The sequence below is a fragment of the Pelophylax lessonae genome, assembly GCF_965119305.1.
Source record: "Pelophylax lessonae genome assembly, chromosome: 4".
Taxonomy (NCBI): Eukaryota; Metazoa; Chordata; class Amphibia; order Anura; family Ranidae; genus Pelophylax; species Pelophylax lessonae.
Genome location: NC_138771.1, coordinates 110,788,080 through 110,805,434, shown reverse-complemented (window position 1 = coordinate 110,805,434; position 17,355 = coordinate 110,788,080). Strand labels below are relative to the sequence as shown.

The 17,355-nt window shown below is 39.9% G+C and overlaps 1 protein-coding gene across 2 annotated transcripts in view; it reads left to right on the top strand.

Annotated features, from left to right (window-relative positions):
* Positions 1 to 17,355, top strand: part of APBA2 (amyloid beta precursor protein binding family A member 2) — a 523,475-nt gene that overhangs the window by 238,706 nt on the left and 267,414 nt on the right. For both annotated transcript variants that reach the window (XM_082254058.1, XM_082254057.1), the window contains exon 3: positions 15,725 to 15,805. In XM_082254058.1, coding sequence (XP_082110184.1) covers positions 15,725 to 15,805 — 81 coding nt within the window. The remainder of the gene's footprint in view (positions 1 to 15,724; positions 15,806 to 17,355) is intronic.

The following is a 17,355-nucleotide window of genomic DNA, read 5'->3' as shown; positions in this document are numbered from 1 at the left end:
GCACTTTGGGGTAGCGGGCACGAATGCGTGCCACCTGTGCATAATCACATCGGGAGCCCATCAGTGGGTACCATGGATTCGATGCCGACTGGCACCCACCGATCATCCTGCAGAGAGGCAGAACGGCAGTCAGTAGGGAAGGCATGGATACTGTGTTCCTGCAAAGCAGGAACATGGATCCATAAGACTGTCAAACCTCATTGCTCACTCTGTTGAAGTAGATATATTAGCGATGCTGCTCTTCTTGAGCAGGGAAACTCCAAAACACTAGAAACTGAAGAAAGGAGGGTGCAAACACCTAGTGCATTATCTTAGACACCTTAACATTTTTATTAAAAGTGCCAAAAGCAATCTCACAAACATAAAACAATAAAACACGTGTTGTTCCCTAGGTCATGGAGGTCAGCTATCATACCTTTTTACTTAAGGCGAAACGCTCTTGGATTATGATAAATGAATGCCTTTCGGCCATTCTTAATGATAAGGTAAAGCAGTTTGAAAAAGTCTGGAGCCCCTTGATTAATTATATTGAAGGTAATTCCTGAGCTGGTTCGGCTTAAGCCGTTTCCGGGAGATGAGTGTGAGCATGCAGGTAATCTCTACTACTTACTTAATTTTTATCCTGATCTCTCTGCTTATTCTCCATTCTACAGAACGTCCGTGCTAGTTTTAGGTGGATGCCAGATTTTAAAATTTGAAATAAGGAAATACTCTCCCTCATTTTATCACTGATCACTGTATTAGTGTCACTGGTTCCCTAAAAAGTGTCAGTTAGTGTCCGATTTGTCTCTCACAATATTGCAGTCCCACTATTAGTGGGGTAAATCTTCAGGAGTCAAAGTGGTTAATGACATATTCTCATTGGCGTACCTGACTAATATCTACCTTAAAGCTTGAGTAAATATGACCATACAAGGAGGGAAATTATTGTTAGCTAAGTATTGATTAACCAGCTCTATGACCTCTTCATGGATATATACAAACAAAAGGACGGTTGAATGTTTCTGCAAAAGCAAAAAGATCCTAAGGAGGTGGTAATCCCAAAAACAGTCATTTATCATGTTGCAACTTATCAGTTCTTAGATGTGATGTTTTTTTTTTCTTATTACCTGGTGATCTGGCAAGTAAGTCTGTTGTTTTTCAACAGAACAAGCTGTTTTGCAGTTGTAGAAGATACGGGATTAAGACAAAGCATTTACCACTGAGAGGGGTGCTTGCAATGATCATCCTTTATGTAAAATATTTATCCCTGAGGCTGGGATTACACTAGTGCGAATTAGATGTGGTTGTCCCTGCAACCAATTCGCTTGACAGAAGAGTGTGCACAGTTCACACATTCCGGGGCAGCCACAGAGCGGATTGTACAGGGGTCCTGTGTGTCTTTGGCTCTGTTTCAGGTCCGAATTTAGGCAAAAATTTGTCCTAATTCATCCCTGAAATAGAGAAAAGGGACGCACTGGACCCCCTGCTTTAAGACGCATCCGTATTAGGTGTGAACCCAGCCTAAAGGAACAAAACTATTGCTGTAACTGCTTATAAATGGTTAAATGGAGCTCTGCTTCAGTTTGTTAGTTTATCTAAATCTGCTAGTACATCTAACACTCCCCTCCTCCAGATTAACTATACTGCTGTCAAAAGGTGCCCCTGTGCTCCTTAATCCAGAGTGGGGACACTCTAATACAGGAGGTGTGTTAGTGGCCAGATCATAAAATGTTAAAAGAGAGAAAAAAAGCTCTGCTTCAATTTGTTAGTTTATCTAAATCTGCTAGTACATCTAACACTCCCCTCCTCCAGATTAACTATACTGCTGTCAAAAGGTGCCCCTGTGCTCCTTCATCCAGAGTGGGGACACTCTAATACAGGAGGTATGTTAGTGGCCAGATCACAAAGTGAAAACAGAGAAAAAAAAAAACACTATTGTAGCCACCACATCTAATAATTGGTAATCTGCAATATTTTACATTTTTGGTTTTGTGTTTAATACCGCTTAAGTAAATGATTACTTATAATCCTGCCATAGATCAGTAGTTACCAGTTCTTCAATATACAACTGGGAGGATTAAGTGCAAATGCTACTTACACAGGTCAAGGAGAATATAAAGAACAAGGGGTTCATTTCTTGTTACAGCTTGGTTAAGGGTTTATTTGAGTTTAGTTTAAGTGTTGGGGTTAGGCTTTGAGGGGGATATGAAATGTCAGGGAAAGGGTTAAGTTAAAGTGGAACTAAAGGCAAAACTTTTTTCATTTTGGGTAGAGTAAGCGAGGGTTGCCAGTTTCCTTTTTGCCTTCTGTGTCCCATTGGGGAGATTTTCCTTCACTTCCTGTCCCATAGCCAAAACAGGAAGTAAATAAACACCCCTCCGAAGTGGGGGAATCCCTTATTGCCACCAGGGTCACCAGAACTAGTATCCCCACTGTAAGATTTCCCCTCTATTACTGTTCTGGGATCAACACAACATTTGGGATTTTATTTCACTTTTTGTGAAAACAGTCACCAGGACAAATAGGGAGGGTGAATCTCCCTATCATTGGACACAGACAGCAATAAAAACCTGACAGGTGTTCTAGTTCCTTTACACTCTATCCAAAGCTAAAATAAAGTTTTGCTTTTAGTTATACTTTAAAACATAAAATTATGTTTATCTTCATTTCTCAGTTTCCAGAAAACACACAGTATTCATCACATAGGGATGGTGTGCAAGTAAGTGGGCCCTAAGTAAGTGGGACTACAATATACAATATTTTGGAAATGTAAAAGTCAGTGAATCAATAATAACCAGTTCATCATCCAGACCTGTAAACCCCTTTATGGATCAAAGCAATTTCAGCTATGGGTCTGTTGAGTCAGCAATAACCTTGTCATTACTTATCATACTAAAGCAATTCATACTGTATACATGTACAGTCATGGCCAAAAAAAAATTGGCACCCCTGCATTGCTGTCAGATAATTAACCACTTCACCCAGAAAACTGATGCAATTACAAATGTTTGGGCATTCTCATGTTTATTTCTTTTTTTTGTATTAGCATGACACCAAAAAGTGGAGAAACAAAAAGTCAAGTCTGACACATTCCACGCAAAACTCCAAAAATGGACTGGACAAATATATTGGTACCTTCTCAAAATTGTAAGAAATAATTGCATTCCAAGTTTGTGATGCTCCCGTAGTTTGTAAATAAACTCACCTATATTAATCACCAGGTGCTGCCAATATAGAAATCACACCGGCAACCAGGTAAAATAATAAAGAATTGATTCAACCTTTCTGTTGTGTGTATCTGTGTGCCACACTGAGCATGGAGGAGAGAAAGAGCAGCAAAGAATCGTCTGAGGATTTGAGAACAAAAATTGTGGAAAAGCTTGGACAATCTCAAGGTTACAAGTCCATCTCCAGAGATCTTAATGTTCCCGTGTCCACTGTCCTCCCATTGTGAGAAGTTTACAGGCCATGGCACTGTAGCTAATCTCCCTGAATGTGGACGACAGATAAAGATTGATCAAAGAGTTTGCCACAACTTACCTGAGGAAGCCGAAATCCTTTTGGGAGAATGTGCTATGGACAGACGTGTTATAATGTGCTACCGAATATTAAATGAAGGGTGCCAATAATTATGTTGAGACCATTTTTGGAGTTTTGTGTCTAATGTGTCAGATTTGGCTTCTTGTTTCTCCACATTTTGGGTCATACTCAACAAAAGAAATAAACATGAGAATGCCTAAACATTTGTCATTTCAACAACAGTTTTCTGGGCGATGTGGTGCATTATCTGACAGAAAAGCAGGAGTGCCAATATTTGTGTATATATATATATATATATATATATATATATATATATATATATAAAATTGCAGCGCTGTAAATAAAAGTCTTAGCTGGGCAGTACTCACACTCTAATTCAAGGGAAGTCCGCACATAGTCCAAGGTATATATGACTGACCAAATAAAGAGTCCACAGAAATAATTTCCGGTGTCAACATGTGAATAAAAAAAAATAAAATAAAAAAAACAACAAAATATTATCACAATAGTGTGATAATGCGATGAGCAGATATAATGAACAGGGGACCAGGTCACACCAGTGATGGAAGTCCTAGAGTAACACCACGTGCATAGCTCCTTCTTCCCCACATGTAGTGCAAACTCACCAGATTAAAATCCAAAAAGGCATATCCAGTATATCATAATCACCGTCATCATGGCTCCATCTCAGACACTCCACACAAATATTCACATGTATATTCCATGGAGGAGATACCAGTGTTAATATAAAAGCAAATCTCATTTATTGGTTAAAATAAAAATATAGAAACATGGTAACTCAAATGCGTCACGCTGCTGCAAACATCACAGCGGCGCAACCAGGAAAAGCCACCACACCCAACGCCTTTCCAACACGTGTTGATCATCAGGGGCATGTTCCTATATTTTCTATATTTCCTATTTTGCCAATATTTGTGGCCATTGCTGTATATACTGTATATTAGTGATGGCGAGCCTTGGCACGTCAGATGTTTTGGAACTACAATTCCCATGATGCTCAACTATACTGTAGAGTGCATGAGCATCATGGGAAATGTAGTTCCAGAACATCTGGGGTGCCAAGGTTCGCCATTACTGCTGTATATTGTCCTTCTAGAAGAAGGTATCAGATAAGATAGTACCCCAAAACATTGACTTTTAGGAACCCGCTATCCTTCTTTTTAGCACCATGTTTGCTGCTCTACTTTAGGTATAATGTTTTTGCTTGGCTCTTACAATCGATCTATTGCTTACGTTACAGTGGGGATCGAAAGTTTGGGCACCCCAGGTAAAAAATTGTATTAATGTGCATAAAGAAGCCAAGGAAAGATGGAAAAATCTCCAAAAGGCATCAAATTACAGATTTGACATTCTTATAATATGTCAATAAAAGTTAGATTTTATTTCCATCATTTACACTTTCAAAATAACAGAAAACAAAAAAATGGCGTCTGCAAAAGTTTGGGCACCCTGCAGAGTTAATATCTTGTACTGCCCCCTTTGGCAAGTATTACAGCTTGTAAACGCTTTTTGTAGCCAGCCAAGAGTCTTTCAATTCTTGTTTGAGGTATCTTTGCCCATTCTTCCTTACAAAAGTCTTCCAGTTCTTTGAGATTTCTGGGCTGTCTGTCACGCACTGCTCTTTTAAGGTCTATCTATAGATTTTCAATTATGTTGAGGTCAGGAGATTGTGAAGGCCATGGCAAAACCTTCAGTTTACGCCTCTTGATGTAATCTCCCATGGATTTCGAGGTGTGTTTAGGATCATTATCCATTTGTAGAAGCCATCCTCTCTTTAACTTCAGCTTTTTCACAGATGGCATCAAGTTACCATCCAAAATTTGCTGAAATTTTATTGAATCAATTTTTCCTTCTACTCATGAGATGTTCCCTGTGCCACTGGCTGCAATACAACCCCAAAGCATGATTAATTCACCCCCATGCTTAACAGTTGGACAGAGGTTCTTTTCATTAAATTCTGTGCCCTTTCTTCTCCAAACGTACCTTTGCTCATTCCGGCCAAAAATTCAATTTTAACCTCATCAGTCTACAGAACTTGTTTCCAAAATGCATCAGGCTTGTCTATATGTTCATTTGCAAAGTTCAAACGCTGATTTTTGTGGTGAGGTTTTCTTCTGATGACTCTTCCATGAAGACCATATTTGTACAAGTATCTCTTTATAGTGGAATAGTGTACCACAACTCCAGTGTCTGCCAGATCTTTCTGGAGGGATCGTGCAGTCAAACGTGGGTTTTGAATTGTTTTTCTTACAATCCTGGGAGCTGTTCTGTCTGATATTTTTCTTGGTCTTCCAGATCTTGCTTTAACTTCCACTGTTCCTGATGACTGACATTTCTTAATTACATTCCGAACAGAGGATATTGACATCTGAAAATGCTTTGCTATCTTCTTATAGCCTTCTCCAGCTTTGTGAGCGTCAACTATTTTCAGTTTCAGTTTTCTAGACAACTGCTTAGAAGATCCCAATGGTGCTGATTGTTGGGGCAAGGTCAGATGAGTCTGGGCATTTAAAACCTTTGAGATTGACATCATCTGGTCTTCCCAGATGATGATTGAGAACAATCCATGACACTGGCAGGTCTCAGCCTTGCAAAGGGGGCAGTGCATGCTATAAATTCTGCAGGGTGCCCAAACTTTTGCAGACACCATTTTTTTGTTTTCTGTATTTTGAAAGTGTCAATGATGGAAATAAAATCTAACTTTTGTTGACATATTATAAGAATGTCTAATCTGTAATTTGCCTTTTGGAGATTTTTTCATCTTTCCTTGGCTTCTTTATGCACATTAATACAAATTTTTACATGGGGTGCCCAAACTTTCGATCCCCACCGTATATTATTTGGCAAGTTGATTCTGGTTATTTGCATGAGACTACATTATAATAATAAATTATAATAATGTAGAACACAGATAACATATAAATTATTTAAATGTATAACATTTATCATTCTGGTCAATGAAATTAATTAATGCCCAAGCAATTGGCGCACCTAAACGCGTTAGAAGAGTTTACAACTGTCAAACATTTTTTTCTGCAAAAACTCTGGTGCCAGGAGGAAAGGTGCCTAGGAGAGTTAGCAAAAAGGCCAGTGTGTATGAGGCCATATACTCACACACACATATTAATATTATTTTTATATTTTGTAATACAATAAGACTTATAAAAACAAATGTATTGTGGGTGAGCTCTCTCAGAATGATTTTATTATACAATTGTTTTGATCACATCTAAAAACAACCAATTCAAAACCTATGAATGCCTGGCTAGTATAATAATGATAAATATTTAACAGGTACTTTGCTCTAAAGACGTACTCATTGCCTGCCAGCATCATTACAAGTATCAGATGTTTGAGATTCTGCTTTGGATTAATGGTAATGTGCTAAACAAAATCTCAATTTCAGCTTTTCATCTAATTGCTTTATATCCCAGAGCCTGAATAAATTAGACATGTCTTTTACCTCTGTGTTTCCATCTGAACTGAAATACTTTTATATTTATAACGTTTGTGCTATATTTCATCATTATTTTAGCTCAGACAAATATTGGAGGGGGTTCATATATTACATAGACCAGCCTTTTTCAACCAAACGTGCCTTGAGGTTTCTTCAGGGGTGCCTTGGCAAAATGCCTAAAAATGTATAAAAAAAAATGTATACAAGCCAGCAGGTGGATTGGGCCTACCTTTTAGTCACACAAAACTACGGGTTTTCACCGTTACGACTTTCTAGACACTGGCATCCTAACAACCAATGATGTCACCGGTTGATAAGGAGGATGTCTGTTAGCTCCAAGGCATCCTTGTTTGACTCTTCGCTGGCCCTCTCCTTTAGCGCCAGGGTCACATTAGCTGACTGACTGATGGATAGAAATTGAGGGAGAAGGGAAACATAGGAATACTAGTCAGTGCCAATGTGCAGAAGTGTATTTGCTTTGGAAGAATAAATCACCTCTAACGCTGGGTGTCCTATGTGTGGATGTTGCTGCATTATGTAAAGCAATTAGAATAGTTTTTTACATTTTAGAATGGGGTGCCTCGAGACTGTCCATAATTCCGAAGGGTGCCCTGAGATTGTCTGTCATTTTTGAGTGTTACAGGCAAGGACTTTTACGGCACCACAATGGTTTTTATATAAAAAATGAACAGTTTATTTAAACTACATATTAAAAAACCATCAATGTTGGCATATACATCCCCAGGGGCAGAAACCGGGGGGGGGGGGGGGGAAGAAAAAGAGGGAGGCCACAAGGCATCCAACAGAGAATTTCAATATACATAAGTTGAACATTGTTGGAGCTAGTAAGGAGTTGTCAACATAGTACATCACAGGTGATGGGTCCCATGAGGGGTGACAGGGAAGATCTGCTGTCCATCAGGATCCCATCATGTTGCATGAAGAGTAAAGTTATTGCTCAACATGTTTCGCTATTTTTAACAGCTTCGTCGGGAGCTTATAGCGTAAGTCTGTATAACGATGTAATTCAGTAGGACAGTTGTATGTCAGGTCAGTAAAACCTTAGATCTCTTCTACAGGCTGGAAAGCCTGAAATAAAGAAAAAAAAAGATCTAGCGGAGATCACTGCAGTATTGACAAATGCCAGGCTGAGCGTGACGTCATGACGTTGCTCCCGGGCCTCCGAGAGTCATAGAGACTGCCGGGAACTTTTGCCACCGGCGGATTCCTTCTCCAGCTCGCTGATCGCACAGGAAGGCCGGTAGGGGGGGGACGTTCCCTCCCACCGCCTATAAGAATGATCAAGCGGTTCAACCCCTATAATTATTCTTACGGTGCAGGGAATCGCCAGCTAAAAAAAATTATGTCTGAATGATGGCATCATTCAGATATCCCCACTTAACCACTTGCCGACCAGTCACTGGGACTGTACTGCGGCAAAGTGGCTCGATTCCGTCCAGCGACGTAGACCTACGTCGCTGGACTCCTCCCCTTGTGGGCGGAGCTTGCGCGCCACCGGAGGCTCGCTCCCGCTGTTTTCAGTCACAGCGGGAGTCGGGCCAGGGGAGGAGCGGTGGTGATCACCGCCTCTCTTCCCCGATCGTCGGGGAATCCAGTTTGGAGATCCGCCCGCTTGTGTAAATCTCCTAAGTGACAAACAGTGACAGATTGCAGGGTTCAGCATAGCTGAACATGCGATCTGTCCCTGTGTCACTCAGTCACCTCCCCCCACACACGTTAGTAAGCACCAGACATACATTAACCCCTCCCTCTCCAATAAAATTAACCCCTTCCCTGCCAGTGTCATTTTTACAGTAACAGTGCATATTTATAGCACTGATTACTGTAGAAAGGTCACTGGTACCCCCAAAAGTATCAAAAATGTCAGTCAAGGGTCCGATCTGTCCGTCGCAATGTCGCAGTCCCGCAAAAAAAATTGCAGATCGCCGCCATTACTCGTTAAAAAAAAAACCACCAAAAATGACAAAAATCTTTCCCTTAGTTAGTAAACGCAATAACTTTTGCGCAAACCAATCAAAATATGCTTATTGTGATTTTTTTTTACCAAACACAGGTAGCAGAAAACAAATTGGCCAAAAATTTTAAAACATTTTGATTTTTACATTTTTTTTGGGGGGGGGGGAATTTCATATAAAAAAATTTGAAAAATATTGTTATTTTTTCATAATTTACGCTTTTTTTGTTTATAGCGCAAAAAGTAAATATCGCACAGGTGATCAAATACCACCAAAAGAAAGCTCTGTTTGTGGGAAAAAAAGGACATCAATTTCATTTGGGTACGGCGTCGCACGACCGCGCAATTGTCACTTAAAGTCGCACAGTGCCGAATCGCAAAAATGTGGCCTGGACGTAAGACAGCAAAATCCTCCGGTGGTAAAGTGGTTAAAGCCCAGGACATCATATGATGTCCAGCGGTAAGGAAGTGGTTAAGGGTGCCTTAACTGAAAAAAGGTTGAGAAACAATGACATAGACCACTCATCAATTTGCTCTAGTTCATGAAATTTACACGCACATTTTTTTAGGATTTAGAACGGAAGTTTTTGCACCATGTTCAAAAACATTGCAACTACTTCATGCTGATATCATAGCTAAAATAAAAAATGGTATCAATTTTCCTTTCCTGGCACCAATCCATGTCAGCATACTATCACATGTACCACATGTCTGCTGTTATGTTTGTGCCAGGAAAATGGAAAGTGTTTTAAAGGTCTTTAAAAAAGGAATGATATTTGATTCAACTATAACGGTTCTCAAACAATTCTATCAGGAAAACATGAAATGTGTAAGTGTATATATGTAAAATAGCCACAATGCAAAACCACAGTCATTTTAGAAAAAAAAAAAGAGTTGTTTTTGTTTATATTAAAAAAAAAAGCTTTTTTAAACTTCCTTTTTACTTTTGGCCTTACCTTCTACTCAGCATGGCACAGCTGAGACGGTTGAAATATTCTTATATGATTGTGTAAGCTTGCTTAGCTTTGCATTGATGGAGTGCAGAATAAAAGGATTGATTTTATTACTCAGTCAGCAGTCAAGGTTCAAAGAAGCAATAGGCAGTTAGACTGCATTGTTGTATGCCAACAAAGGAAAAGAAATCCTTTCAGCAGTCACACATGCAAAGTACAAAATTATGCTGTTTCAGTATGCATTGCTATCAGATTCCAAGATGGAGAGCTGGCCCACTAATAACATATGGTAATAGAAATTTAAATTGTTTTCGAAATTGGGCACACACTTTCATATCTGGTTGCAATGCCCGATTGTCAGCACCTTTTGGTCAGTAATTTTCACTCTGGCCTCTAAGATGTTCGATACTCACCTCTCACCAGACCTTGCCACAGCGCTTCTCAATTTGAAGCCTGATAATCTCACACGTAAACAATTTAAGGTTCTCGTTCAGCTACTTACAGCCGCAAAACAGACTATAGCTAAGGCATGGAAATCGAATTTCTTACATTTTCTGGAAGCCAAATATCGGATGAACCGATACCTAATACACACCAAGATGGAAGCCTTAGATAGCAAAACCCTATGTAAATTCGACATAATATGGAAACCTTGGATCACCCAGGGACTCCCTCTAGGTTTCAATGAATCAGCACTTCCCTCATGGAAACAACCTCCATAGCGACATGTCTTCTATGTCACATTAGAGGACACTCCATCCTTGGGGCAACTCTTTCCTCACATTTACTCTTCTTTTCTATCTTCCCCTTCCCTTCTCTCTTGTTTTTGTTGGCTCTACACCCACATATACTAGAACACCATAATAACAACTTCCCTTTAACTTCAGCACAGAATACCCTACTATAGATTTTATAATTGTACCTTAGCATAGTATCACCGACGCATCGTGACTCCCTCTTTAGTCAAATTATGTCATCCCGCTTATTGTACGGGGCTCTAATCTTAACTTTAGACCCTGCTAGGGGCTTTGCGGTCTCACCTTTCCCATGTCACTGATTGCTCCCATTAGTGGTGCTCGGGGACAGGTGACTAGTCTGCAACTCTCACCCTCAAGTCTTGGTTATATACCACTTTGTCTTATCTACATATAAGCTGTCATGACCTTGTTATGATTGTGTAACCATGAATATCTAAGCTATAAGTTATTGGTGTCCTTGTAAACATCTTTGTTAAACTTGTTCTCTTTGAAATTCCAATAAAATCCTTTGAACAAGAAAAATTTTAATTTTAAGGGACGCTTAAAACGTGTTAACACTGATGTCAGTACCCCGAGTACAGTGTTAAGCAGGCCATGCATACAGTTCATTTTATTCTTATTATTTTTTTTTTCAATAATTACACGTGCATTTTTATTAAATGACAATAGGCCTGCCTTGGCCAGTGGATAAAATTGGCCAGCGATTCACTGAGGCAATCCCTGTTTTTTTCTGATGCAAAACTGTGGCAAACTTTCAATAAGAATTTGGTAACTGCGGATGATGCAGTGTAAAAAATTGGCCAATGACAGGACAGTTTTGATGAGGGAGAATAGGCAAAAATGTAAAGACACAAGGCATAGACAGGCATCTACCTTGAAGAATTTGTAGGCTGTAGACGATAAACAGTGTAAAACTGACCAGCAGCATGGTACCTTGAACAAGCAAGGGTGGGCTAAAATTGGACATCAGCCAGTTCATGTAAAATAGGCCCAACAGATATATGCCTAACTTTTATTTTTACTGTGGGGATTGGGGTGCAGTAAAAAAAGTGAGCCACTGCATCCGCTGGGAGTTTTGAACATTTCTCAGTCATGCTTATACAATCCCAATTCCAAAAAACATTATTCTGAAATTGTTTGACGATTTTTAGACCCAGCTTTCCACAGGTTGGTGAACCTCTCCCACCCCATCTTTACTTCTGAGACTCTCTGACTGTCTAAGATGCATCTTACTTTGCCATTTTTTTGCTGGCCTGTCCCGACTTTTTTGAGACATGTGGAGCAGTTTAGTGTGTGGGCATATAGCAGAATGGTGTGCTGCACTGCTGTATGGTGACATGCGATGCTTTCCTGTGCGCTGTGATAAAATGCAGCATGCCTGCACTTTATCGCAGCTCGCTGCACCACAGCTCCAGGGTACATTGCTTTGTGAACTTGACACATAGTGAAAACCTTCCCTGATGGCTTCCGTGTGATTCCATCCCTGCGGCAGCAGACCCGTGCAGCTCCACAGCCGAACATCGGCAATGACATGCCATCCTGGTGTCTATGATTCAATACAGGCCTTATTTACCTACCAAATGTGAGTGGCCTAGTGAGTGAGTGGACATAGAGGCGCTCTTTCTTTCCTCTTTTCTGCTACAGTGTAGAGAGCCTGCTTCTGCTCATTGGAGAGCTAACCCTAATGTCTGGAATTCCATCCCCTGGATTGCCCCTTATGGACTATGGAATTTTAGTTTTTAGTTCTTAGTCCTTAGGTTAATTTTTCATTTTGTTTTTTTACCTGCTATTCTGAGGCTTTTTGTTTTAGTGGCGCCTGTATATCTGTCTACAAATGTTCACATGCATACAGCATTAAATACAGTCCAGAACCAGGAATGTAGATGTTTCTATTTTTTTTATTCAGCTGAATGCAGCTCCAGCTCCAAATTACGGAGTTGTGCCAAGCTGTATGCATGGGTCTACAACATAACATACAGATTGGTAAAGAATGTACACACTATGGTTCTGATGGAAACACATTTTGTGCCCGTATAGAACCTGCTCCTGCCAGTGCATCGCATCACTGTGCATTGGATGAAAGTTCATCATGCTGAATTTTGGATGTTTGGGCATTTTATCCTGCATGTTAACTCAATTCAAATGAGGTCTCTAAAAGATTTGTTGGAACACAGCCCATCTGAATTGCATGTTAATTTTCATTTTGGTGTACACAAGCCCTGATATATGGAAGGATATATTTACCAGGGCATCATACTTTTCTGGACTCTTTCTGTATCTCTACAGCTTCAAAAAAGAAAGTTCAGCCCAGTCTTCTGTTGTCTATGATACTGAAAATTATATTTGAGGAAACTCAGCAGTGTGCACAAATTACTTCTACCCACGCATAGAAAAATCCAGCTTGTACTCATATTTCTTTATTATTTCTATGACTGGTCACTAAGTTGTAGCTAATTTTAGGTAACTGTATAATTAGAAAGCTGTTGTGATTTTTCTGCTATGGTACTAAAGTTGCTGACATGTGCAAAATAAAAGCAATGGATCTGCATATCATTTTCACCATGAATTAACAAGCCAACCAGATAAGTTAATTGGTCTGGGAAGCTAATGACAGGTGTGTGGCAGTAAATTAACATAATTGTTTTGGACAAGGAGTATGGAGAATGTAATTATCTTAAACGTGAAGCCATATTTTGTATCATGCACAAATACAATTTTAGATCCAATAGAAATAATAGAAATCCAATGACTCACTAATATACAGTATGTGTTGTCTGGTGAAACATATTAAAATATATTGAGTTATTTTTTTTTCTGATGTTTCTGAGTAACGATTCACTGCTGAAATGTATGCAAAGTAAAGTAGTAAGTTACTGTATTATTTCTATTTGTCAGTTTGTTATTTGTAAGAATATTATGTACAGTAGTGCTTCATTCTACATAATGTATGGTTCCTTATTCTGCACGTTGGTCAAGTGGTTAGCACTTATTCCTGACAGCACTAGGGTCGTCAGTTTGAATCCCAACCACAACACTACCTGCCTGTAGTTTGCATGTTTTCCCGCTGTTCACCTGCGTGGTTTTCCTCCCACACTCCAAAAACATGCTTTTAGATTAATTGGCTCCTGTCTAAATTGACCCTGCTATATGTATGTATGGATGTGAGTTAGGGACCTTAGATTGTAAGCACCGTGAGGCCAGGAACTGATGTGAATGTACCATATGTATGTAATGTGCTGCGTAAATTGACAGTGCTATATAAGTATATCCGTAATAAATGAATAATAAACTTTTGTACTATGTAGAGAGATCACATTTTGATGGTAACAGGGGTAGGGCAGCAATGTAAAATAGGAGCTGTACTAATTTCATGACAGCGCAAAGAAGAATTATTACCTGTAACTGTTGTCTTGATTTGCCTCCATCCCTACCCCCTAAAATGGAAGTCTGGTGAAAAGCTAACTAAGCTTAAATCTACTTCCATCCCTAATTCTAACTCTATATTCAGTACCTTGTAAGGAAAAGATGTGTATACATGTATACTTACCTAATCTAAGGGTGCTCCGGTCTAGTCAAGTGGTCTCCCCAGTGGCCAACTTCAGTGTAGAGCCTGGGCAGTGTCATCACCCAAAGGCATCAGTTGACTGTTGTCGCTCCTCCCCCCGAAGCCAGCCCTTGCATTGAAGGCCCAATAGGGAGGCTCAGGAGGCAGGATGGGGTAAAGCCAAGCTTGACTTTTCTGTAATAGTCAAGATGTGCATATACACTATATTGTCAAAGGTATTGGGGCACCTGCCTTTACACGCACATACTGTAAACTTTAATGGAATTTCAGTATTTGTCCATAGGGTTCAATATTGAGTTGGCTCAACCTTTGCAGCTATAACAGCTTCAACTATTCTAGGAAGGCTGTCCACAAGGTTTAAGAGTGTGTCTATGGGAATGTTTGACTATTCTTCCAGAAAAGTATTTGTGAGGTCAGGCACTGATTTTGAAGAGAATGCCAGGCCCGCAGTCTCTGCTCTAATTCATCCCAAAGGTGTTCTGTCGAATTGAGGTCAGGACTCAGGCCAGTCAAGTTCCTTCACCCCAAACTTGCTCATCTATGTCTTTATGGACTTTGCTTTGTGCACTGGTCCAAATCATTTGGTGGAAGGGGGATTATGGTGTGGGGTTGTTTTTTAGGGGTTGGGGTTGGGCTTGGCCCCTTAGTTCCAGTAAAGGGAACTCTTAAGGCATCAGCGTACTGAGACATTTTGGACTACTTCATGCTCCCAACCTTGTGGTTACAGTTTGGGGATGGCCCCTTCCTGTTCCAACATGACTGCGCACTAGTGCACAATGCAAGGTCCATAAAGACATGGATAAGTGAGTTTGGTGTGGAGGAAATTGACTGGTCTCAACCGGATAGAAAACCTTTGGGATAAATTAGAGCGCAGACTGCGAGCCAGGCCTTCTCGTCCAAATCAGTGCCTGACCTCTCAAATGTGCATCTGGAAGAATGGTCAAACATTCCCATAGACACACTCCTAAACCTTGTGGACAGTCTTCCCAGAAGAGTTGAAGCTGTTATAGCTGCGAAGGGTGGACCAACTCAATATTGAACCCTACGGACTAGGACTGGGATGCCATTAAAGTTTATGTGCGTGTAAAGGCAGATTGTCCCAATACTTTTGACAATATATTTTAACTTCAGCTGCCTACTATGCCTCTGGATCATTTAATCATTTGCAGAATTTATTGGAAGCAATCCCTGCTTCTGTTCTCAGAATTCAAATTGTTAATACTGGCTCTGCCACAGGCTACACTGGCTATACCTGTGCCATACCTGTGCTATACCTGTGCTATATACTAGCGGTTCTAGGTGTACAGATGGCTAAAAGGGCTCCTTAGCTCCTTGTTTTTGGGTTTTGTGTGAAACTGAAGACGTGTGAAACCCTTTTGTTGTATTAAATCAATACTTGTTGGTAACTAATAAATTTAGTCCTGATGGCTTTTTATAAGAAACATGTGTAACAAAGAGTCTTTTTCTATCTAGGTGTGTAACAGTGCAGAGCAGCCCAGAAAACAGCAGCGCTCTGACCTTAATGGCCCAGTTGATAACAACAATGTGCAAGAGGTAAGCAGAGCTGTTATTGTCTAGTACAAAGCCTTGCATACTGACTTCTTAGAGAGCACGATGTTCATGATCCATTATGAATCTCAACAGGAAATGTTCTTTGAAGGTTGATGATTATTCACAAGAGACGGCTACTTCATTTCACATTTGCAGTGTCAAAAAGCTGTTGCATTAAGAAAAATATCATTTTTAACATCAACTTTGTTTTCGGGGTCAGATGTTCTTTGTTTATACAAATTATAAACTTACTTTATGCTAAAGCTAGAATTCAGCATTCCAGCTTTCTTTGATGTTTCCTAACCCTCTTAAAGCCTAGCTCCACTTATTTCTTGTTCATTTATTTATTAAATTTAGATAAAACAGAGAAGGGCTATAAAATTTGCAAATTCTTTATTGCTTTTGTGTCCCTTGGGAGATCTCTCCTCACTGCCTTTCTGTGTTTAGGGGTGGTAAAAGCATGTAGTTGTCCATGTTTTTATCCCCCACATCTCCCCATTGAGCTGGAAAGGCAGCGGATATAGGTGTGCATGTATAGCAGCAAAAAATGACCTCCTGTTGCTTTCAACTGAATGGGGCTGCACTACAATCGGCCTGCAACCCTGTGCAATGCATGCAGTTGCAGCACAATGGTATGGGTTTTTAGAGACCAAGAAAGGAAGGGTGCCTCCTCACTGCCAGTCAAATGCCATCTTGTAGATTATAGCTTAGAACACCTCTGAAAAACAATCCAGCGTAAATCACTCTTTAAGGGGTGATGCCAGTGTAAACAAGCCCTAATAACAGGAAATGAGGGTACATCCTTCAATTGGTAGATTCCTTCTCGCTTCCTGTCCAGGTAACAGGTATCGGACAGAAAACGAAAGTGAGGGGGGCCTTTATAATACAGGCAATTTCTTAAACAGGATCAAAGAAAGCTTTTGAAACCTAGAATAAAACATCTCTTAAATAGGGACACAGAGTTTAAAACTAGTCATAGAGATTCCAACCTTTCCCTGCTGTATTCATTTTTTTTTAAAATGTCCTAAAATGTTCTAAATACTGTAGCTGCTTTCATTCAAAAGTTTCAGCTTTGTTCTAGAGTGACCTGATTTTAAAATACAATCTTATAGCACTTTCGTTATGTGTTTTTAAAAGTAAGGGTGTTTAATACATGAACTCACTCTTCTGGTACCTTGACTATCCCTTTAAATGGAGGTTTGAAATGATAAGCTCTAAAACAGTGGTCTCCAAACTGTGGCCCGAGGGTTGGATGTCGCTCTTTGCTTGCCTTTATCCAGACCTTTGGTCGCTATTTTTTCCACTTATATAAGACATTATTCCTCCCATTATCAACATGGTCAAGAAACTATTCCTTTCACTGAGACCAGTAGTGGGGTATTATTTCTCTCTCTAACACCAATGATAGGGCACTCTTTCTTCCACTGACACCAGTGATTGGCTGCTATTCCTTCCACCAGTACCAATGATGGGGCATTATCCCTCCTCCTACTAACCACACATGCTTTGTCATTTTTTTTTTTTTTTTTTTTACTCCTACTGACCACCAAACC